The sequence below is a fragment of the Hemitrygon akajei genome, chromosome 15, assembly GCF_048418815.1.
Source record: "Hemitrygon akajei chromosome 15, sHemAka1.3, whole genome shotgun sequence".
Lineage (NCBI taxonomy): Eukaryota > Metazoa > Chordata > Chondrichthyes > Myliobatiformes > Dasyatidae > Hemitrygon > Hemitrygon akajei.
In genome coordinates, this window is record NC_133138.1 from 72,752,070 (window position 1) to 72,777,859 (window position 25,790).

At 39.1% G+C, this 25,790-nt stretch overlaps 1 protein-coding gene across 7 annotated transcripts in view; it reads right to left on the reverse strand.

Moving 5' to 3' along the window:
• The window catches only part of fam193b (family with sequence similarity 193 member B), a 100,203-nt gene that overhangs the window by 61,798 nt on the left and 12,615 nt on the right, over nt 1–25,790 (reverse strand). For 2 of the 7 annotated variants that reach the window (XM_073067740.1, XM_073067739.1), the window contains exon 2: nt 13,198–13,434. The exons of 2 other annotated variants lie outside the window; for them this stretch is intronic. In XM_073067740.1, the coding sequence (XP_072923841.1) occupies nt 13,198–13,434 (237 nt within the window). Of the gene's footprint in view, nt 1–13,197; nt 13,435–25,790 lie in introns of those variants that run through there. 3 more of the 7 variants (XM_073067741.1, XM_073067744.1, XM_073067745.1) reach the window with 3 other exon arrangements.

Genomic DNA, 25,790 nt, shown 5'->3' on the forward strand with positions numbered 1-25,790 from the left:
ACTTAAACAAGAGTCCTCAGGCACTAAGAACAAACAAAAATACAAATACCTATGTCAGGATGCTGCTTATTGACCACAGCACAGCATTTAACACAATTATTCCAACAATTCTGATCGAAAAGCTCGAGAAGCTGGGCCTCTGAACCTCCCTCTGCAAATGGATCTCAACCTCCTAACCGATAGATCATAATCTGTGCAGATCGGAAACAACATCACCACCTCGTTATAATCAATAATGGCACACCTCAGGGATGTGTGATTAGCCTACTGCTCCACTCTCTCTACACCCATGACTGTGTGGCTAGACACAGCTCAAATGCCATCTATAAATTTGCCTATCAAACAACCATTGTTGGCAGAATTTCAGATGGTGATGACAGGGTGTACGTGAGTGAGATATACCAGGAGTGATGTCAAAGCAACAAACTTGCACTCAACATCAGTAAGACCAAAGAAATGATTGTGGACTCCAAAAAGGGTAAGATGAAGGAACACACACCAGTCCTCATTGACGAATCAGAAGTGAGCAATTTCAAATTTCTGTGTGTCAATAGTTCTCAGGATCTAACCTGGACGCAACATATCAATACAGCTACAAAGTAAGCTAGAGAGCATCTATATTTCATCAGGAGTTTAAGAAGATTTGGTATGTCTCCAAAATCACTCAATATTTCTTCAGATGTACCATGGAGAGCATTCTAACTGGCTACATCATCGTCTGGTATTGGAGGGGGACTGCACAGGATCGAAGTAAACTGCAGGTAGCTGTAAACTTCATCAGCTCCATCATGGGCACTAGCCTCTGCAGTATCCAGGACATCTTCAAGGAGCGATGCCTCAAAAAGACGGTGTCCATCATTAAGGACCCCCATCACCCAGGTCATGCCTTGTTCTCATTACTACCATCAAGAAGGAGATACAGAAGTATGAAGGCACACACTTAATGGTACATGAATAACCTCTTCCTCTGTGTACTGTACCTCATGTTTTTACTCTATTATTGTGTATTGCATTGTATTGCTGCAGCAATGTCAACAAATTTTTACAATACATGCTGCTGATATTAAACCTGATTCTGAAATCATCAAAACATTCAGCTTAGTTGAACTACTGCAAAGTGTCAGCACTGTTATGCAATTATAAACTCATTATATTCAATAAAAGTTAATTTCTTGTTTCTCCAAATTCCTATGTGATACTAGTCATCTGAAGTTACATTTGTGTTCAGCCTCAAGTGGTCTAACATAACCAAAAAAATATTTCTGAGGAAGCAATACTTACAAAAGAATGTGTTGTCCAACGTATTCAGTCCCCACAACTGTTTTCACAAATTAATGGCTCATTTTCAAAATTGGAAATATACTGAAGTAAGATTTTGAACTAATCTACAAAATATTGTGCATCGTGTCAAATCAAAAGAAAAATTCCAAAACTTGACAACAATTTACTAAAAATTAAAAGCCAAAATTATGACATTGAAAAAGTATTCATCCCCTTTATAATTACAATGCTAACTTTCCTCAGGTCCAATATAATATGGCCTTACCAATTCACTTAATTTGTTAATGAAGAAAATTGAAAGATTAACTGCTTTCAATGAATTCATAAGAATAAGTAGTTGCTCTCTTAAGATCCATCAGTATGGCAGATTTTTAACAGAACAAACCAAAATGAAGATGAAGGAACATTCAAAACAAGTCAGGCAAGTGATAATAGAGAAGCACAAATATGGGGAAGCGTACAGACCATCTTAAAAAGCACTGACCATACCTCGGAGCTCAGTGTAGTTCATCATGAAAAAGAGGAAAAATTAAGAAACCACAGCCGCACTGCCAAGGTCAGATGCCCCTCTAAACTTAGTCGCTGGAGGAGAATGGTGCTTGTAAGAGAGAATACGATGACGCCAACAGACACTGGCCGAAAATGAAGTCCAAGTTCATGGTCCCACAATCTCTAAGCTTTGCACAAAAGGGTATTTATGGAAGAGTGACAAGGAAGAAGTCCTGGCTTAAAAAAACATATCCTTGCCCGTAAAGACTTTGCAAAGCATCACTTAGAATATACTGTAAAGATGCGGAAGAACGTCCTGTGGTCAGATGAGCCTAAAGTAGAACTGTTTGTACTCAACACTAAGTGGGAGATGTGGTGTAAATCTAATATGGTGCATCAGCCAGGTAACACCATCCCTTCTGGGGATGCTTTTCAGCAGCAGGGACTGAAAATCTCTTTAGGATTGATGGGAAGATGAATGCTGCTAAATACAGAGAGATCATGGATAAAAAACCTGCTAGCCTCTGCCAAAGTCTAAACTGAGGAGGATATTCGTCTATCAGCCAATGACCCCGAGCATGCTGCCAACTCAACAATGGAGTGACTTCGAATAAAGAAAATTGATGTCCTTGACTGGCCCAGTCATAGTCCGGACCTTAACCTGATTGAACATCTCTGGCAAGACTTCAAAACTGCTGCCCACCACCACTCCCTGGCACTGCTTGAGCAGTTTTGCAAGAAAGATTGGGCAAATCTTACTTCATCACATTATGCAATGCAAACAGAGACTTATCCAAAAAGAATACTCATTGTAATAGCTGCAAGAGGCGGTCTAACTAAGTACTAAGCAAAGGAGATAAATACTTCTGAACAGTTAACATTTCAATTTTTGAATGTTTAGCTTTTCATGTTCTACAATTTTCCCTGTTATTTGGGTACTTTAACAAAAGGAGCATGTGATTCACGAATAAAGATTCTCAGTTAAATTGATCAAAATCCCTGGTTGTAATACTGATTTATGTGAAAAGGGGTTGAGGGCTGAATACTTTTACAAGGCACTGCAAAGCTGAAGGAACACAGTACTGATTGAAGGACCATCTTTAAGTTAAGGATAATAAATTAAAGTCTTGTCCTCCCACAAAGACTGATTTTTTTTTAAAAAGATTCTCTACATTTTTCAGGGACAAATAGGTGAACTCACCTAATATCAAGGTCAACATTTACTCTTAGCCAAAATAACAATTTAATTGCATGTTTAACATGTATTCTGGGAGCTAAGCTAGAGCCATTCCTATAGTATGGTAACCAGAACTGCACTTAACATTCCAGTTGCAGCCTAGCCAACTAGAGTGATCACTCTTTATGTCAAAACAATAGCCAAACAAAAACAACTAAATGGCTGTGAAACACTTCGCAATATATCTCTTAGGACTTCAAAATATGAAAGTATCAAAATTTCTTTTAAAATTTAAACTGATTATCTTGCAAAACAACTTGTTTAAAATGTATGCCAATATCCACTGGCATTCTGCATCTCCTAATGAGCTATACTGTAGCTATAACTGAGGTAGGTGATGATAGGTACAGCATGATTTACAGTAAAATTTCAGGAAAATTCTATTTGCACACTATAGTTCTGTTATCCTCCATGAGAATGGAAGAATGAAGCCTTGATGGTTCTGCTAATACTGCCTTCATGATCAGTTTGTAATGAATTGACTTAACGAGAGCCTCTACATGAAACGTGTAAACAGCAGGATCTTTCCAGGAAAATACAGTGAATGGAAGACAAGAACATGTACAATAAAATAAATCCTAGACACTCCAAGTATTAAATTATCCAATTATCTCTATTCCAGTCAAGAATAGCAGGGAAATGAGTACATACAGCAAATTCACAAAACTGAAATATTTGCAATACAGATAAAACAATTTTTGAGGTTTCTCATGCAATCAAATCGATTCCCTAAAGAAAAAAATCTTATCAAACTTCTATCTTAAACAATGTTCTGAAATGGAAATAAACCAGAATATCATGTCATTTTGTATTCCCAGAATTTGTCTTATACAGTATTCCAGGGGTCACCAACCTTTTCTGCACCGTGGACCAGTTTAATATTGACAATATTCTTGCCGACCGGCCAATGGGGTGGTGGGGGGGGAGCGAGGGGTGCTAATCACAACTGGAATATAGGTGATAAGTCAACTATAAGTCACTTATAAGTGGCTCATACACTCAATTTTGATTCTAAAAGGGTTTATCTAACAAATTTAATATTAAACAGTGCATATTTTCCTTGCATGAATATAGTGATAAGTCAATTATAACTCACTTCTAAGTCAATAGCATCATAACGTTTTAAGTAACGTTTGGATATTAAACACACAGCACATATTTTCCTCGTATGAACATATAAAATCATTGCAACACATCAATATCGCTGAATCAGTGGGAGCCCTGGCCTTGTTTCCCTGCAACAAGATGGTCCCATCGTAGGCTGATGGGAGACAGCGATACTCGAAGGGGGTTCCTTATGTCCAGTCTATTCCGCAATTTAGTTTTTGTGGCTCTCAGCACTTGCTTCTGTCCCGCTTGCTCACATTTTTTTCGCTCAAAAAACTCAACAGGTTGTCTTTAAGTGCAGGGTGCTTGGACTCAAGGTGCCGAAGCAGTTTTCAGGGCTTCATTGCCTCATTAGACAGCCCAAACTCCAGCCTCCCGCCCGCCTGCTGCCAGATGCCTTGGCTAGGTGCAGCTGGTTGTGGGTGGGGTGAGAGGACAAGGTAAGGGCCGGAGGGCCCCGTGCCAGGGTCGCAGCTGTCGCAGTCCAGAGAGCAAGGAGGAGTGCGACAGGGCGTGCGCCCGCCCCCCTTGTAGATAGGCAGGATCTATCGGCCGACAAAAGTTTGGCTGGAGCAATGACTTTCAGTAGATCGCGGCAAGGTAGCTGCTCTACTGCTTAGGAAACCCTGAGCCCGAATTAGGTCGTCTGTGAATATTTTAGCACCGGGTTCCTCACAAACATTCGGTGTGCTAAATAGGTTTAGAGGTGGCGCCCATCTGTCTGTGCTCCAGATCAGTAGCAACAGCACTTCTCGCCAGCCACCCGAGGCCAACTAATGATCCCTCTAGGGTATCACTGCGTTTAGGCGACTGATGACCTCGCGTGGGTATTGACTTCTTGTGCGTAATGACCTTGCATGCGTTCAAGTTCAACTGTGGGCATGACAGGGAATGAGGAAAGGTGCAGCTGACTTATATCGTTTCATATCGCCAAATCATATTGTTTCCTCACGGCCCGGTTGCACATGCTTTGTGGCCTGGTGGCTGGGGACCACTGCAGTATTCATAGGGTGTTAATAACAGTGGTTTCAACCACAACTATACAAGTTATCAAAAGATTCTTAAAGCGTGATGCAAAAGCATTAAGCTTTGCTCCTACAACTCACACAAAATGCTGGTGGAACACAGCAGGCCAGGCAGCATCTATAAGGAGAAGCACTGTCGACATTTCGGGCCAAGACCCTTCGTCAGGACTAACCAAAAGGAAAGATAGTAAGAGATTTGAAAGTAGTGGGGGGAGGGGGAAATGCGAAATGATAGGAGAGGACCGGAGGGGGTGGGATGAAGCTAAGAGCTGGAAAGGTGATTTGCTTTGCTCCTAATGAGTACAACTAAAGCTTGATTACCTTCACTAATGAGTCAAATGAGTAACTGAGATTTTTTTTTGTATGAATCAAAAGGGGAAAATCCCAAACTTTAAAAATGAATGAAGTTGACAAGGCAAAACTGAAGGGAGAGATAACAAAAACAAATCTGTGATAAACCCGAATTTAAACACTGAAGATCTGAAAATACAGACAGGGAATGTGTAGGATTGCTTCACAGCATCATAAAAAGAATGAAGTAGTGTTTTAGAATATTGACCTTATAGAAGGAAGAGGAAGAGAAGAAATGGAGAAGGATTATTCAGTTGATTCTTTAAAAGTGATATTCTCACTTTGGACAAAGACATGGTAAAATTTTAGAAAAGGAATGAATTTAAGGCTACATTTTCAATAGACCAAGATTATAAATAGATAAAAGTGCACAAAATATAAAGTGAAGAGATAGTCGCTGTTAATTTTATTTACAAGAGCATTTTAAAAAAACTGGCAGATCATAATTGACTTTCCTGCCCTCAGTGGCATGCAAGAAATCTTATATAACCAGTTTCAATACAGCCTACCAATGGAAGTGAGCAACTAATCTGCAAGAACTGACAAAAAGGATCAGATAAATGGGTAAACATGGAAAGTTTGGGGATCTACTAACAAATAAGGTAAAAATGAGGGCAGTACCATATTGTGGGGTAGGGATTGGGGAGGTGGCTGGGGAAATGCTCTTACAATACAAAGTATGGATTAATGAATGACAAGCCAATATGGTTGTGCAAAAAGCAAATAGGGTTTAACCAACCTGAGTTTCTTGATGAGATAATGGAGATTGTATGATGACTCTCAAACAATATTTGATAAGATTATATATACCAACAAAATTGACCTAATAAATATAAAAAAGGAAAGCAGCAGCAATGATAGGAACATGGCCTTAATGCATAAAATAACAGGATGTGTTTCCTTTTAAACTAAGGGAAGGTCAATGGTAAGGTTTCCAAGAATCATCGAGAGGTGCCTCCTTCTTCATGTATTTGGTGACTTGAACTTGGCAGGGATACGATTTCTAAGTTTGCACTTGACATGAATCTTGGAAGTACAGTAAACAGTAACAGAATTCAAAGGAACACTTCACATTAGGCAGTAATATTCATAGGCTGGTAGAAATGGTGGACACGACACAGAAGTTAAAAGTGAATCATTTTGATAGGAAGAATGCCCAACACGTTGAGAAAGCTTGTAAAGAAAGGAACACAGGTTCCAGGAAGTTTTAAAACAGATGTGCAAAATACAAGAGTAAGGAAGTTATAATGAACCCCTTTACAATCCTGGTTAACGTCTGCAACTGGAGGACTATGTCCAATTCTGGGCACAAGATTTTAAAAGGTTTTCTATAATGGTTACAGGAATATGCCGGGGGGAAAATTTGGTATTGATCTCTATAAAGCTCAAAAAAGGAGATTTAATTCATTTGACAGGCCCAGTCAAGTAAGTACCTTGAAATTGCTCCCACTGGCTGAGAATATGAAAAGAAACATTAAAGAAGATTCCAGAAAAACGCACCATCACAGACAATGATTATTTGGAGAAAAATTAGATGGTAATACATACTGCTCATTGTTTAATAAGCATAGGGTAATCCATGCAAAACTACATGACTCTAAAACGACAAAAGGTTTTAGGATGAATGATATCTTATTGAATAAATAACAGTTGAGAAAAGCTAACATTGGCACATGGTTATCAGAGCACAAATACAAAGAATTGGAGTCAATTTAAAAAATGTCAAGAGCTGAGTTAAATGGTCTGGCTTCACATTCGGTCAAGATTGAGGTAGGGGGAAGTGTATGGAGGATACAAAGGAAGAGCTTTACAGTATTTACATGTCAAGGTGCAATTGACCTGAAAGTATTAGAGACCAACAGAGAAAGGGGGAAAGGGAAAAAAGATCTTTATCATGACTTCCATCAGCATTAAATTTGGGGTGGGGTGGAGTGGGGAAGGGAGAGAACAGAACAGAAACAGGCCCATCTACATTGATCCATTTTTCCACTGACCCCATCCTATCCCATTTTCTTCTCACCACATTCCTATCAATCCACCAGTTTCTAACTACTCATCTACACTATGGACTTTTTATAATGGCAATTAACCTCCTATCCGATATTTATATTGCAGGGAATCCTTTCAGCAGCAGGCACTGAAAATCTGGTCAAGATTGATGGGAAGATGAATGCTGTTAACTGTGAAGGAAGTTCATCTTTCAGCAGGGCAATGACCCCAAAGCACACTGCCCGAGCAACTATGAAACAGCTCCAAATGGAGAAAACAGAGTCCTGACCATAACCCCATCGAACATCTCTGTCAGGATCTCAAGACTGCTGTCCATCGCCACTCCCCAACAAATCAGGCACAGCTTGAGCAATTTGTAAGGAGGAATGGGCAAATCTTGCTCTGTCACTTTACAAAGCTATCAGATACTATAATAGTCCAAAAAGACTACTGGCTATAATAGTCACAAGAGATGCTTAAACTAATTACTGAGCAAAGGGGAATGAGTATTTTTGAAACTCTGCATTTCAGTTTTTGAATTTTTACATAGAAACATAGAGCTGTGCCGAACATGACCTTACCTTAGAACTACCTAGGCTTATCCATAGCTCTCTATTTTTCTGAGCTCCATGCACCTATCCACGAGTCTCTTAAAAGACCCTATTGTTCCCGCCTCCACTGCCACTGCCGGTAGCCTATTCCACGCACTCACCGCTAACTGTGTAAAAAACTTACCCCTGCCATCTCCTCTGTACCTACTTCCAAGCACCTTAAAACAATGCCCTCTTGGGCTAGCCATTTCAGCCCTGGGAAAAAGCTCCTGACCAACCACACCATCAATGCCTCTCATTATCTTGTATACCTCTATCAGGTTACCTCTCATCCTCTGTCGCTCCAAGCAGAAAAGGCCGAGTTCACGCAACCTATTCTCATAAGGTATGCTCCCCAATCCAGGCAACATCCTTGTAAATCTCCTCTGCACCCTTTCTATGGTTTCCACGTCCTTTCTGTAATGAGGTGAACAGAACTGAGCACAGTATTCCATGTGGGGTCTCAACAGGGTCCTATATAGCTGCAATGTTACCTCTCGGCTCTTAAACACAATCCCATGATTGATGAAGGCCAATGCACCGTATGCCTTCTTAACCACAGAGTCAACCTGCGTAGCAGCTTTGAGTGTCCTATGGACTCAGATCCCAAGATCCCTCTGATCCTCTACACTGCCAAGAGTCTTACCAATAATGCTATATTCTGCCATCATATATGCCCTACCAAAATGAACCACCTCACACTTATCTGGGTTGAACTCCATCTGCCACTTCTCAGCCCAGATCTGCATCCTATCAATGTCCCGCTGTAACCTCTGACAGACCTCCACACTATCCACAACACCTCCAACCTTTGTGTCATCAGCAAATTTACTAACCCATCCCTCCACTTTCTCATTCAGGTCATTTATAAGAATCACAAAGAGTAGGGGTCCCAGAACAAATCCCTGAGGAACACCACTGGTCACCGACCTCCATGCTGAACATGACCCATAGATAACCACTCTTCGCCTTCTATGGCCAAGCCAGTTCTGGATCCACAAAGCAATGTCCCCTTGGATCCCATGCCTCCTTACTTTCTCAATAAGCCTCGCATGGGGTACCTTGTCAAGTGCTTTGCTGAAATCCATAGACACTGCATCTACGGCTCTACCTTTATCAATGTGTTTAGTCACATCCTCAAAAAATTCAATCAGGCTCGTAAGGCACGACCTGCCTTTCACAAAACCATGCTGACTATTCCTAATCTTATTATGCCTCTCCAAATGTTATTAAATCCTGCCTCTCTGGATCCTCTCCATCAACTTACCTACCACTGAAGTAAGACTCACTGGTCTATAATCTCCTGGGCTATCTCTACTCACTTTCCAGAATAAGAGAACATCATCCGCAACTCTCCAATCCTCCAGAACCTCTCCCGTCCTCATTGATGGTGCAAAGATCATCACCAGAGACTCAGCAATCTCCTCCCTCGCTTCCCACAGTAGCCTGGGGCACATCATGTCTGGTCCCGGTGACTTATCCAATGATGCTTTCCAAAAGCTCCAGCACATCCTCTTCCTTCATATCTACATGCTCAAGCTTTTCAGTCCACTGCAGTCATCCCTACAATCGCCAAGATCATTTTCCATAGTGAATACTGAAGCAAAGTATTCATTAAGTACCTCTGTTATCTCCTCCAGTTCCATACACACTTTTCCACTGTCACACTTGATTGGTTCTATTCTCTCAAATTTTATCCTCTTACTCTTCACATACTTGTAGAATGCCTTGGGGTTTTCCTTAATCCTGTCAGCAAAGGCCTTCTCATGGCTCCTTCTGGCTCTCCTAATTTCTTTCTTCAGCTCCTTCCTGCTAGCTCCATAATCTTCTAGATCCCTATTATTACTTAGCTTTTTTGAACATTTTGTAAGCTCTTCTTTTCTTCTTGACTAGATTTACAACAGCCTTTGTACACCACAGTTCCTGTACTCTACCATCCTTTCCTTGTCTCATTGGAACCTAACTATGCAGAAACCCATGCAAATATCCCCTGAACATTTGCCACAGAGAACAGTTGTTTCCAATTTATGCTATCAAGTTCCTGCCTGATAGCCTCATATTTTTGCTTACTCCAATTGTAAAGGAGATAGAATTGTGATCATCATCTCCAGAATGCTCTTCCATTGAGAGACCTGACTCCTGACCAGGTTCATTTCCCAAAACCAGATCAAGAACAGCCTCTCCTCTTGTAGGCTTATCTACATATTGTGTCAAGAAACCTTCCTGAACACACCTAACAAACTCCACTCCATCTAAGCCCATCACTCTAGGGAGATGCCAATCAATATTTGGGAAATTAAAATCTCCCACCACAACAACACTGTTATTATTACACCTTTGCAGGATCTGTCTCTCTATCTGCTCCTTAATGTCCCTGTTATTATCGGATGGTTTATAAAAAACACCCAGTAGAGTTACTGACCCCTTCCTGTTCCTAATTTCCACCCACAGAGACTCCGCTGACAACCCCTCCATGACTTCCTTTGTTCATGATGCTTCTTGCATTAAAACAGATACATCTCAAACCATTGGTCTGTGCGCATCCCATCTCCATCATCCGCCTATCCTCCCTCACACACTGTCTCCAAGCTTTCTCTATTTGTGAGCCAACCTCCCTTTCCTCCGTCAGTTCAGTTCCCACCCCCCAGCAATTCTAGTTTAAACTCTCCCCAAAAGCCTTAGCAAACCTCCCCACCAGGATATTGGTCCCCCGAGATCCAAGTGCAACACGTCTTTTTTGTACAGGTCACACCTGTCCCAAAAGAGGTCCCAATGATCCAGAAATCTGTATCCCTGACCCCTGCTCCAATCCCTCAGCCATGCATTTATCCTCCACCTCATTATATTCCTATAGTTTTCATTTTTCACGCTTTACAATTTTCCCTTTTCTTTTGGTTTCCACTGTGCAAAAAAGGAGCATGTGATTCACAAATAAAAAATCTCAGTTAAATTGATCAAAATCCCAGGTAGTGAACAAAGGGTTGGGGCTGATACCTTTACAAGGTACTTTATGTGTCTCTCACTTATGAATGGCGTTCTTTGGAGAAGCTAATTTAGAACAAATCATTCACATGAACATAATCCATAAATAAATCAAGTGTGGGGGAAATGTAGAAATTATTATTTACACAATACAATTAAACATAGCTTTGTTTGCAATTTTTCTAAATTGGGCATAAGGACAGTTACGATGCATAGCCCTGATTAGTTACAACACCCTTGATTCTTACATACTAACATTTGCAGCTATATAGCCCACTGTGCTTCAAAAGAATGTCTGTTCTTTACTGTGCCATGAATCTGGCATTCCTACAACAATGAAACGGTGATCGCATCACCACATAACGCGAAGTAGAATGAATCACAAAAGCAATGAGCAGAGCTGGTGGGGCTGGTGGTTAGCAGATTTGGGCAAGCTTTACAATCACTCAGCACTGAAGTGCACAGCTCAGGAATGCACACTAGTCAGCACGATGTGTTGACAGACCAGCCATCTTTAAGTCTCGCTGTCATCACCCTCATTTAATACAATGAAAACGACTGTTTCCACCCTTCTTCCCACAACTCACCCAAACACAGTAACCATCTCGGGGGCATTCACTGTCCCTACTTACTCACTGTGCTGTCTTGCATGCAAACTTGAATCTCAGGACTGACAGCAGTATTCATCCAGCAACCCAGTACCTACCATCACAAAGCAACTTTTGCACATTTACTCACTCCACAGAGCCAAAAGGCATTAAGATCACTTCAATCACTTCATGGCTGCAGGAATATTAGCCGTGCTAGAACTCAATCATGTCCTCAGCACACCACCAGGAAAGGCAAGGGTCACACACAACAGTGCTACCACTAAAACATGATGATTCCTTCTACTGTTGATTCCATTCATGCTCTCCTTCTTGTCAAACACCAAATGAAACATCATTTCAACCAAGACACAACCATTCAATGAAACCTAATGTATCCCTTAATCCTGTGAAAAGGTGGTTAACGTTTCCTATCACAGCAAAACAATTTGGCATCAATGAATTCAACACAGTGGCTTTGTAAAATTTTGGAAAATGGTGGTATGGACAGAAGCTAAAAACAGCAACAATTAAGATGACAGGTGCTAATAACATATCCTAACTGATCATTAAGTTCACAAGTTTGACTACAATTGTGTAATCCAAAAAGAAGTTGATGATATGGATGGAAATACAGTGGATTCCAGTCAATTGGGCCACCAGATAATCAGGGCAGCCAATTACTTGGGACAAATCTTAAAGAACAAAAATGAATTAAGAAAACAACTGGGACATCCTTTCATTATTTGGGACACTATGCCACTTAATTGGGATAGGAGATTGTTGTCCAATTTTCCAACTAGTGTCAATCACGTGCACCTGGATGGCCATTAAACATGACACCTTCCTTAGAACAAACAGTTTTTAAATAGCATCAGTTGTGTATGTTTGTGTTGCAAAAGCAGTGATTCTGTCACAGATTGTTGGTGAGAAATAAGCGGCAAGACAATTCAAAACTGTTGTGTTAACTGTGGTTTCAAGCATTCAGGCTTGGAGATGCCAGAAACAAATGGAGGTGAAAACGAAACAATCTCAGTTAGGAAGATCTCAAGTTAGGAAATACAAAGAATCTGAAGGAATCTACAATCATCTTGAACCTTACAATGAAAATTAAGATTTGGAGGATGTAATCGTCTAAAGGAATTGTATGAAGGCAGTCCATTATCTGCATTAAGTGTCTGCACTGATTTTGTTCATTTCAAGTCAATCAAAAGAACACAGCAGCGTACACAGGATGAATTCCTCCATCAATAACTATTAGGAACTAATACACAGTTTTATAATATTGTAGTAGTATTGAAAGTGTTTTAATTTGATCTGTACTTAATAAAAATAATCTGTTACTCAGTTAAATGGTAGCTTGTCTTTTTATATCTTTTTTGACTATTTCCATGAAACTTCAGCTAACTGGGACAGCCGCTTAATTCAGCCAATGTGTCCCAATTAACCAGAATCCACTGAATTTCAGAATTCATGAAGAACACAATGACGAAAACCAATCATTTACTTTTTGCACAGAATCATTTTAAGTTAATGCAGACATTATTAAGAAAGCTTACTTTTACCATTAGAGCCTGTTCAATAATTGCGCGTTGCTCTTCTTCCTCCACTCTTCTTTGACAGGTCTGACATATCCAGAGGGGCATATGCTCCAGAAGGCCATGTGTCAATGCTGGCATGGAATTGGCTAGCTTCTTGAGATCTACAATCCCATTCTGCTGAGTCCCCCATTCTTTACGTTCATGATGACACAACAAGCAACAGTCCTTTGCCAGCTGGTGCACAGTAAGGGAGGCCTGAAATTAAATGATTATATGTGACCAAATAGTTTAAAAACCTCTACCTATTGAACTTTTAAAAATTACTTCATAGCTGTAGAATTCACTAGATATTATCCACCAAAAGGATTTTTTTTTATTGACACAATTTTCTATTGCATTTCTGCACCATACATTCATGCTAAATTGGTACTGTATATCAAATTGTATCATTCAATTTTATAATGTCAATAGCCAAAATGTTCAATCTACCCATCAAACACGAGGAAATCTGCAGATGCTGGAAATTCAAACAACAACACACACAAAATGCTGGTGGAACACAGCAGGCCAGGCAACATCTATAGGGAGAAGCACTGTCGACGTTTCGGGCCAAGACCCTTCGTCAGAACTAACCGAAAGGAAAGAAAAATCTACCCATCAACTGTTTTTTCGTGGCATTTACCTATACTGAACACATTTAAAATGTTGTTTTACCAACAAAATATCATCGTATCTCCTGCAATTATAATATCAAGACCTACTTAGGCACTAACATCACTGAATTCTTGCATTGATACTGGATTTAAATTTCATAACTCCTCTCACATCTACAATGGTTGAATAATCACCAATATGAAGATTGATGGCATTGTGGCTAGCATAGCAAACTGGTAAATAATACAGCTGGATATAGATCAGTTGTAGATATGGGTTGAGAAATGACAGATGGAGTTTAACCCAACCAGAAGTGAAGTGCTGAAATTTAGTAGGCCAAATGTAAAAAGTCAGTACATCTTTAACAGAAAGACATTTAACAGTGTTGATGAGCAGAGGGGTATTGGGATCCAAGTTCATAGCTCCCTGAAAGTAGCTACATGGGTTGATAAGGTGGTTAAGAAGGCGTGTAGAATTCTTGCCTTTATTAGTCAAGGCATTGAGTTCAAAAGTCAGGAATTTATATTGCAGCTTTATAAAACTCCAGTTAGGCTGTGTCTAGAATATTACATAGAATTCTGGTTGCTCCATTATAGGAAGGATGTCAAGGCTTTAGAAATGGTGCAGAAGAGGCTTACCAGGATGCAGCTTAGATTGGAGCATGTGTTATAATGAAAGGTTGAACAAACTTGGACTGTTTTCTCTGTAGTGGTGGGGGTTGAGGTTTATAAGATTATGAAAGACAGATAACAGTAGACAGTGTCTTTTTCCCCAGGGTGAAGTGTCTAACACTGGACAGCTTGCATTTAAGGTGAGAGGGGGCAATTTCAAAGCAGATGTGAGGGGCAAGTTTGCTTCTCACAGAGAGTGGCAGATGTCTGAATGCCTGCCTAGGATAGTGGTAGAAGCAGATACAGTAAGAGATAGGCACATAAAATTGTAAGAAATGGAAGGTTATGGACATTGTGTAGGTGGAAGAGATTAGTTTAAATGGCCATTCGATTACTAATTTAATTGGTCTGGTACAACATTGTGGGGCAAAGGGCCTGTGCTGTACTGTTCCATGTAATCCAAAACATACAGACACGGTCTAGAATTCAAATTTTAAAAAGTTACGATATTTTACTGCAAGGCTGAAGCAGTTCAAAATGGTGATTCACTATCACTGTATCACCGATAACCGGATGAGTAATAAATGGTGTCTTTACCACCAACACCCACCACGTCCTATAAATGTTTATTTTTTTCTAATAACTATTGTAGGAAGCACTGACACACCTGGAATAGATTGAGTAATGATAATTAGAATGAGTTTCTCAGTCTGAGGGAAAAATGCTTCAGTCCTGTAAGATCTTCCTTAACCATTAATTAAACTCTGTACTTGCAATTAATGTCAATTAAGCAGAATATATATATTCATTCTGCTATATGAAAACTGCACATGGGCTTGAAAATGCACATACAAACTATCAATCCCATTTACTTCTGTGTCCTGGTGGACTCTGCAGGAAAAGGCTAAAACAGTATAAGCATAAGCAGAAATGATTTAAAACAAACCCGAGATAATCTGTAGACTTTGAACTGATCTGCTGTTCCTGCTGTTATCAATTTCCAAGTCAGTTACAACCCAGAGATGAAAAGCTGATGCATCTCCTGCAGGAAACACCCTAATGACTAAAACTCCCAATTTTGACAAGCACTAATAATAAAAAAGGCCCCAGAATGAAATTTTTAAGAAGCCCTAATACAACACCTTTTGCAATGTTTAGGGCCATTTATTGTGTATTGTGCTGTTTACTTCAATAATCAGTGTAATTTTGCTCAAGTACTTTCTTATCCAAAAGCATTAAACATTTCAATAAATATCACAATCTTCAACACAAAAAGCTGCAGAACTTCAGTGAGCTTAGATCAAAAGACGATCCTGTCAAAACATCCAAAACAACAAAAAAAAAATACATAAAATACAAATACACACTCTAGAAAAAGGAGCACTAAACCAGGAAGCAACTTTAAAGTAAGAGCCTGGCCATTCAAGTGGGATTATCAGAAAGCACTTGTCTCTACTTTGGAACTCTTGGATTCTGAGTTAATTTAAATTCTCAAGAATGAGACAGACTTGCAGATGTTTGTGAGCTAATGACATCCAGGAAAACAGATGAAAATGGGAAAAATTTGCAAAACCTATCCCAAGCTTCACAAATGCTTCACATCCTGCAACATCTGAGAAGTCACAGAACCTCAGGACTACATGTATATATGTTAATGTATGAGGAGTGTTTGATGGCTTTGAGCCCATACTCACTGGAGTTTAGAAGAATGGGATGGGGGGAGGGAGAATTTAATTGAAACCTATTGAATATTGTAAGGCCTAGATATAATGGATGTGGACAGGATGTTTCCAATCATGGGATATCCTCAGAATAGAATACCCTTTAGAACAGAGATGAGGATGAATTTCTTTAGTCAGGCGGTGATAAACTATGAAATTCATTGCCACAGGTGGCTATGGAGGCCAAGTCATTGGGTAAATTTAAAGCAGACATTGATAGGTTCTTGATTAGTAAGGCCAAAGGTGACGGGAGGCAGGAGAAGGGAGTCGAGAGGGAAAATAAATCAGCAATGATGTAATGGTGAAGCATACTCAATGGGGCAAATGGCCTAATTCTGCACCTACGTCTTATAAATTGTTATATAAACAGAAAATAAGACTATATGCTTCAAAATTGATATTTCTTTTATAGTTTAATTGTACAAATACAAAAATTAAATTTAGAAAATGCTTCAATTTCCCTAAAGGCTCTTTCCGCACTTACTCAATTCTATCACTCTCTCTTTCTCCTTATTTTCTTTAGCAATATCTAAATCTGGCACAGAACCTTCAACTTCATCCCTTTGTCTGGCAACTGTTTCAGACCAAGCAAGCTGTTTACAAACTTAGAGCTATAAATCATCTGGAAAACAGCTCCAGACGACCCAATATTTGGATTAGGGTCCAGATTGTTACTTTTTTGTGTTTTTTTTTGCAGTTTTACTGTTTTTATGCTTGCATGTTTGCATAATTAACTGTTGGCTGTAAACCTTTAACTGTAGTATACTTGGTTATATACTTCTGTGAGTTTCCTTGTCTGCAAAGCAGAAGCATGAATCAATCAATACTTGTTAAAAGGTTTTTTTTAAAATTGGTCCAGACTAGTTTGCAAGATAAAAGGAAAGCATATGGTCAAGTTCTTTTGCTATGTCTCAGAACTTACCTAACTTGCTGGTACAGGCTGGCACTACAATTAACTTTGAATTAAATGGCTGTAACCACAAGATTTGTGTCTCATTCTTCACTTCTAAAGAGCTCTGAACAACATCATCCTCATACCTAACAATCCTCTTGCCAAACTTAGTTACTGCCACCTCCATAACAATGCCCTTCTACATCCCTGTCAACTCACCTGCTGCTCAACCTTTCATTCCCATCTTATATGCAGCCACTAATTCCAACATCACATCCACTGAAGCTAAACCTGAGTTTATCAGAACTCTGCTGGTTGTAGTTTGCATCAAGATCCATTCACCCATTACCTAGGTGTTCACCAATCAACAATGGCTCCTGGTCTGACAATGTCATACTTTTTAAATAATTAATACATTTAGCTTCATATTCATCAATGGTTCAATCACAGCCTGACTGAATGCTAGACTCTCAGAAATCTAGCCTTCTTGTTATCATATTTTAATTCTTTTGTCACTGAAAGAATGCTTTAAACTCCAAAATTTCCATTCCAAGTTTTCAATCACCTCACCTTTTAAGTTGTTCCATCAAGTCTACCATCAGTTTTTGCTTGATAATACTGTGAATTATCATGTGATATTTTGTTACATTAGAAGCACCGCTTAGCCCACACAATAGAATCTGCAGTTTCTTCCCAGTCCTTCAGTCATTAGGTTCACAACTTTTGAAAGAGCTTAGCACAGAACTGCTTGCTGTATTCAGCCTGGTCCCAATTTTCCCTGCTACGGTTTGATTTGGATATTCAGCAATTAGCAACGCAAATAATTTTAAAATCTAATTCCAAGAAGTCCAAGCAATGTTGGCACATAAATTACGGCAGTGTTGCCTTCTTCAACAAACCTCAACAAAAAAGTCAATGTACAGGGTGTAATTCACCTTTCATGAAATACTATGGGATTAACTCCTTTTGCTCTTTGCAAAATATACTGGAGCTTCCTTCATAACTTAACATTTTTATTTTGACGATGAAACTATCCAGCCAACAACTGGGATGCTGTTATTTTTCTCTATCCCCTCAGTCAGCCAGCCAGTGAAGGCAATAAAGAAGCAGAAAGATGATTTTCTGAGTTAATGATATTAATGACTTTAAACCAGAGGGTTCACAACCTTTGTTATGCCATGGACATTCAGCATGGGGTCCACAAACCCCCGGTTGGGAACCCCTGTTTTAAACATTTTAGGTACCTGGATGAAACTACTGAAGATGATTTCTGCACTTTAAGTAAGATATCTAACAATCTGAGAATAAACAAAAGGGTTATTAGCGATACTAATATAATAGCAAGGCTAATTAGCATTAGCATGCTATTTCTTTTTCCATTCTGGTGACATGATCATGGAAAGCAAGTAAAAAAATCAGTCCAAGTAGTCAAATACTTAGATATGCTGAGAATTCTGAGCATCTTAAATACCCAAGAAATTCACAGTAAACAGAGACAAACAGAATCTGGGAAATTAAAGGCATTGGCAAGAATTTAGTGGGAAGTGCCAACACTTCTGAGTGTACTAGAGAATCTGCTCATTGAAACTCCAAATGAGCTCCAAACTCCAAATCAGTTGTATGCAGAAAGGCAGTTTCAAAGTTTAAGATAACTTACTTTATTGTTCTAATTAGATTTGCTTACATGTTTAAATTTTAAGTAGCTTAAGTGATTTAATTTACTGTTGTTACGAATGTGCCACAACTCTGAGTGGCCAAAGGGTACAAAGTAGCCCCCTCCTTTTTGAGAATCACAAGATCGCTATTAATTCAGGTCTGGGACCCAGGAAATGAGAGAGAGACACGCAGAATCCACAAGGGTTTGGAATGTGTCCTGGCCCCCAGAAAGGCGGAACCATTGATAATGACTATTGTCTCTTGGAGACGGAATTGTGTATTGAGTCCTGTACTATTCATTGAAGCCCTCAGGGAATGACCAGAGTGCGCTGGTTGAGGGATTGCATCATCCCAACCTGATTGACATCTGAGACCCCGTGAGTAAGGATAAAAGAGGGTCTGGGGAACAACCCCTTTAGACGCACCAGGAGAAACGTATGAGACCGGTGGAGGCTTGTGTGTGTGTCCATCCTTGCCCGGATGACAAGTCTTCCACGGAACGGCCTCGCTAAAGGACGAATACGGATCAAGAGCGGATAAAGGAAAGCTGGCAAGTCTATTCTCAAAACCTCTCTCCCTCTCTAACAATTGAAAACCCAGTGGTCCCCAAAGGCTGAAGCCTGTATGAACTGAATGAACTGAGTGACTTTCATATTTCCATCGGACAATACATTATCCCCTAGACAACGATAGAGCTTATTTCTTATTGATTATTATTATACCCGCACTTTTAGATTTAGTATTGACGACGTATATTATCTGTATGTTTGCATTGATATTATTTTTGTGCATTTTTACCAATAAATACTGTTAAAAATAGTACCATCAGACTTCAACGGACCTCTCTATCTTTGCTGGTAAGTGACCCAGTTACGGGGTTCGTAACACTGTAAATTGATAAATTTTGAAGCAGGAATATTCAGACACATTCAAAACCTTTGACAGCCAGCACAGCTTAGTGGCATGGCTTTGATGGTTGCCAACATTTTGTGGGCAATTTATGTCTTGATCTGATTAATTTACATGAGAGGACTACGTTGTTCAAGACCTAGTCTCCAGGCAAGACCTCATCCAATAGGAACAGATCAAGCTAATAGTTAACACAATTAAGATTCAGAACCAGCAGCGAGATCTGGCCTGTTCGCAAGCTGTGCAATATCCAACACAAAAGTAAGGAATAGAATACTAGTGAACCTCAAAATCATTTGCCAGGATAGCTAAAGCTACATGGGTACTTGTTTTGTTGTTCCTTTCTGTACCTTGTGACGCATTGGGCAGCAACCTTGCAGGTTCTTTCGCATTTTTATCTGTTTTCTTATGAGGCCAAATTGCTAGTTCAACGCTCAATCCAGCGTGGATAGAAAGCGTGCAAGGAGCTGGCCAAATTCAAACCCGGGACCACCCGCCTTGAAGTCAGATGTGAATGCCACTACACCGCCAACCAGCATTCTGTAGGTAATAGGTGAGACAAGTGAGACAAGTTACACTGGCTTTGTAACAAGTTAAAAGAAAACTCAAGACTCACCAAAATTCTTCATTACATAGCACAGCATGGACTACAGATCCTCCCCAGATTAGAGAGGGTTCCATTCTGAAAACTGTTCACAAATTGAATAGTTCACAAGACAGATATTCAGCCACCTGACAACATATTAAATAAAATAGGCCAAGGACATAGCAAAAACCAGAGCACTTAACTCTAATCATTCAGAATTCTCTGCAAGATACAATGATATTACTGCAAACAGCATTCCCACACTGCAGATGTCTTCAACTGCAGATGTCTTCAGTAAATCCATCCTGCCAGCATCTCAAAGTACGTATAATCTGTCCATAAATTGGGCATTCATAAACCGGGAAGGACCTGATTTTGAAAAGTGAAAGACTGAAGTGAGATCACACAGACTAAATTAACATCAAAACCTCAATAGAGAGGAAAAAAGCACAACATCAAATTGTAAGGAGAAGACAATAATATAGATAACAGTGACAAATACAAGGCAGAATAAGTACTCAACAAGTGAAGTGGTCTATTTCATCAAGGAAGAAACCATGGGCTCTCTGCAAGATAGACTTATCCCACTGTTTATTCAGAAGTACAAAAACTTTAAAATAATTTAGTCATACTCAAGATCAGGCTACACCAGTCCTTGTGACAGCGATACTATGTCTGTAATGAACATGCCAAGCTGTAGATATTCTGAATCGCAACACACAAACATGATTTCATAATATTGACTTTGTTGAAAAATCTTCAATATAAATCTAAGGGACTCTATTACTTATTTGTATTGATTTATTTTTCTTGAAACCTTCACTTGGTCAACAAATGGGTCATTTCAGAATTTGATTAAATTTTGCTTTAAATTCTGTTTTTTCCAAAAAGTAAACTCACCAGGCTCAAATCAATTACCTACAGCCAATTTTTGTTTCATTGTCTGGAAATAAATACACTAAAATTATCGTTTGAATCCTCCTCCGCAGATCACTGGACATTGTCCATCACACAATCAAACCCACACACCATAAATAACACAAACTAGGTTCCTTCCTTCCTCAAATGTTAGATCTCAAGTCAATAATTACTTTCCAAAATTTAGCATTCAAGATACACCTTCAGAATCAAGCACAGTGGAATGAAAGAGAACCAAGCTGTACCAGTTAGGAGGACATGAGGACCTAAGAAACTGCCTACTTTCAGCTAAAGTACAGAAAGACAAGATGCTTACTCAAAAAATAATGTCACCACAGACAGCTCTCGTTTCTTTAAATCCCAACAGGAGAAAAAAAAGATTTTTTTTCTCCTTTGCTTTCAGTACAAATGATACATTTTGTCAACAAGATCAAATTTAAACTTTCCATAAAACTAAACCTGACAAATATATCTTGGATAGCAATGCATATATAACAATGCTGAAGAAAGTTAAGGATGAGACTGGTCAATGTAATAGTTCAATCATATACTTGAGGCAAGATAAATGTAACTTCTATTTTAAAACAAGTTTTGCAAACATTTGATTTCTAAATTTATTTATTGAGATACAGCACGGAGTAGGCCCTTCTGCCCTTCAAGTCAACCACCCAACTATCCTCCGATTTAATCTGAGCCTAATCACAGGAAAATTTACAACGGCCAATGAACCTAACAACTGGTATGTCTTTGGCCTGCAGGAGGAAACCACAGCACCTGGAGGAAGAAGTTCCTAAAAGCAAGAAATAGATCACTAGGTCACAGCCTCCCACAGTCAAAGGATTTTTTTTAATTATATAAATCAAATGATTATTGTCCATGTTGTTGAATAGACTGTCCTGACAAGCAGCAAGTTCTGAAAGATGGCCAACGTGGTGGCCAAATGACTTACATTGCAGAATAAGGCAAAATCTAAAAAGCAGCTGATACTTCCTGTGGATATAACTAAGTATCAGTCTGTTTCTCCAATCACCTGCATCATTATTTTAATCAGAAGCTTGTTCCAAAGCATCTCTCTTTCAGATCTCTCTGCCAACCAAAGCAGGAAAATACCAGCTGACTACAATTAAGAAATGAGCTGACAATTAGCAACGTCTAAACTGCAGCACTGTCGAAAATCAGAGGCTGAAATTCAAGTTCCAATCAATTAAAAAAACTTCAAGGCCCTATAGATATTTCAACTCAGAGCAGCATTTTGAAACTGAAGTCTGAATTAAAGTGTTAGCAAAATGAGTGGAATCTGCCAGCCCAGCTGCTGTGTTAACCAGCTGGTGTTTAGTCACTCCACTGCATCACTTATCACTCAGTGATTAGAGAGAGGAGGGGCCACTGAGGAAAAATACTGTGAAATTTCCACTGTTGTGAAGACCAGGAAAGGATCTCTCGGCATAACTACAACAGAGCTTGAACAGAAAATCAGAGCACAAAAGCAAATGACTACAGATACAGAAATCTGTTTTGAGATCACTGACTCAAAACATTAATACTCCTTTATTCCTTCCACAGAAGCTGCCTAACGTGCTGAAAATTTACAGCATTTGCTAGATTTAGTGTTACACAGTGCAATGAAAAGTCAAACTCAAAATCTAAATCGAGTTTAATTGCATATGCACAAGTGCAATGCAAAACTTAGTTCCAAACACATCACAGACACATAGCAACATATAAGCAACATTCACAAGGAAAACAAATTCAACAATGTATACAATTTTTTTTAATCAAAGTATTTTTATTAACAAAGAAAAATAGCAGAACATATGTTATAATACAACCAACTATTTTATAAGTTACAAAAAGAACCCTTCCACCCCTCAATAAACAAGAACTAATAGAACCAGCCAGACCAGTCCAAGATAGATACAGAGGCCTAGGGTACATATAAAGATAGAGCACCTTACACATTCAAATAATTTTTTCAGCATCCATATTTTTGACAAAATTTTAAAAAGGTTGCTAAATGGTGTTAAATCTTGCAGACTGCCCCCTGACCGAATAGCAGATCTTCTCAAATTTTATAACGTACATGATATCTTTGATCCAATGTCCATATGTTGGAGGGGAAGAGTCTTTCCATTTGCACAAGATGAGCCTTCTGGCAAGAAGTGAACTATAAGCAACAAGATCGGTTTGCAATTTGCTGAGGTTAACATTCTGAGAAGGCACTCCAAATTGTGCTATTGACCAAGATGGTGTAATTAATTGTCCAAACATTTTTGAAAAAGTTTCAAATATCAAACCCCAGAAATTTACTAATTTTGAACATGACCAAAACATATGGCAGAGTGTAGCCGGAAATTGTTTACCTCTGTCACACATTGGGTCAAGATCTTTATTAACCTTAGCCAATCTAACTTTAGACCAATGACAACAGTGCACAATTTTAAACTGAACAACATGTCTAAGACACACAGAGGACGAAAAAATTCTATGAATTGTTTTTTGCCATATATCATCTGGAATTTGTTCCTCAATATCTTCTTCCAGTTTATGTTTTAATAAATCAAAATTCTCAGGATTAACTACATTAAGTAGCTCATAGATTTTGCTTACAGATTGTTTCACTTAAGATTTTGCACTTAAGGACTGAATCTAAGAGCGATGAAGAGGGGCAGTAGGGAAAGCACTCAACATGAGAGGCCATAAAGCTTCTGAGTTGTAAATATCTATAGAAGTGCGCCCTAGGTATATCAAATTTCTTAACTAGCTGTTCAAAAGAGGCAAAATTGCTGTCAATGTAGAGATTATACAATAAAGTGATATCGCGTTTAGACCAAATATCAAACACTACATCCATTATTGATGGGATGAACATGTAATTTTTTGCTACTAGTGTAGCGAGTGAGAGGTTAAGTGTAAAATGACGTCTAAATTGGAACCAAATTTTAGTGGAGTACGTCACAACTGGATTCAGTGTGAAACTAGATACAGGTTGTGACAGTGGTAGTTTAGCATATATTACCAATGAAGAGGTAAATTGTAAGGATAACATCTCCATGATCACCCAGCTTGGAGCAGCAATATCATCTCTTGTCCAATATAAAATTGCTGACCAGTAGCAACATAGAAAATTTGGAAGTGCCAAACTCCCCATTTTACAAGGCCTCTGCAGTATTTTTTCCTTTGCTCTGGGCAGTTTTTATTCCAAATAAAGCTTGAAATTTGACTATTCAGGTTATTGGAGAAAGTCTTTGTTAGAAAAATTGGGGGGCTCTGGAACACGTATAAGAATTTGGGCAGGACAGTCATTTTAATTGTATTAATCCACCCGCTTAGGGAAAGAGATAACGAATTTCAACGTTCAAATTCCCATTTAAGATTGGAAAGGAGATGTTGATAGTTGGCTTTATAAAGGTCCTTGTAATTATGTGTTATCCAGACCCCCAAATATATGAATTCCCCATAGCTGATTCTAAAGGGGGTCACAGAAAAAGAAATATCCAAACATGTGGTCCCATTTGGCATTTGTTCACTCTTTTGAAAGTTACCTTTATAACCAGATATTTGACCGAATTTAGTGAGTAACATTGATACATTTGGGAGACTTTGAGTTGGATCTGAGATATACAATAACATATCATCCACGTACAGTGACACTTTATGTTCCAAAGCTCCCCTCTGGATGCCTTTGATACTAACTGATGTTCTCAGGGCTATGGCAAGTGGCTCAATTGCCACAGCAAAAAGGAGTGGAGATAAAGGGCATCCCTGTCTTGTGCCACGTTGCACTTCAAAAAAGGATGATACACAATTATTAACATGCACTGCTGCCAGCGGGGACAAGTACGGGTTTCCCCCGTTATCCGAAGGTAGAGCTGTTTGTAACTGTTTGATTGTAAGAAACTGTTTGTAAGCCAGAATGTCATACAGTGAATAAGCAATTACCATTTATTTATATGGGAAAAATCTGTGAGCATTCCCAGACCCAAAAAATAACCTACAAAATCATGCCAAATAACACATAGAACCTAAAATAACAGTAACATATAGTAAAAGCAGGAATGATATGATAAATACACAGCCTATATAAAGTAGAAATGCTTTCCTGCAATTACAGCACTGTCTAGCGTAGCAAAAATCTCACTATGTAGTAAAATCTCACAAAATAGCTGAAGCAGTCTCTCCAGTAACCTTTAATCTATGAAGCTGCCAAATCATACCAAATACCAAAAATACACAGCCAATATAAAGTAGAAATAATGTACCGTAAATTCCGGTGTATAAGCTGAGAATTTGGCCCTAACTTTTGGTCCTAAAATTAGGGGGTCGGCTTATACAGAGGGTGCCAACTTTGGAAAAACGATACACAGTGAACAGGTCGTATTTATCGGCTGTTTTTGAATCAAATTGGTTCCACTGTTGACGCATGAATTCTTTGGTTTGTTTAAACTCACATCTAGTGGCTGAAGCACGGACATCAAACCACCGGGGATGACTGCAATGTCTATATTTTCAGCTTTCAACGCTGCTTTTGTCTCACCTGACAAGTGCGCTTTGAACATGTCCCAGACAAGTAGAGACTTTTCTTTCCTGACACCTTCCGGACGTCGACGCCACACCTCATTAACCCGCTTCGTCCATCCAGCAGCATTCTTGAATGTAAACAACAC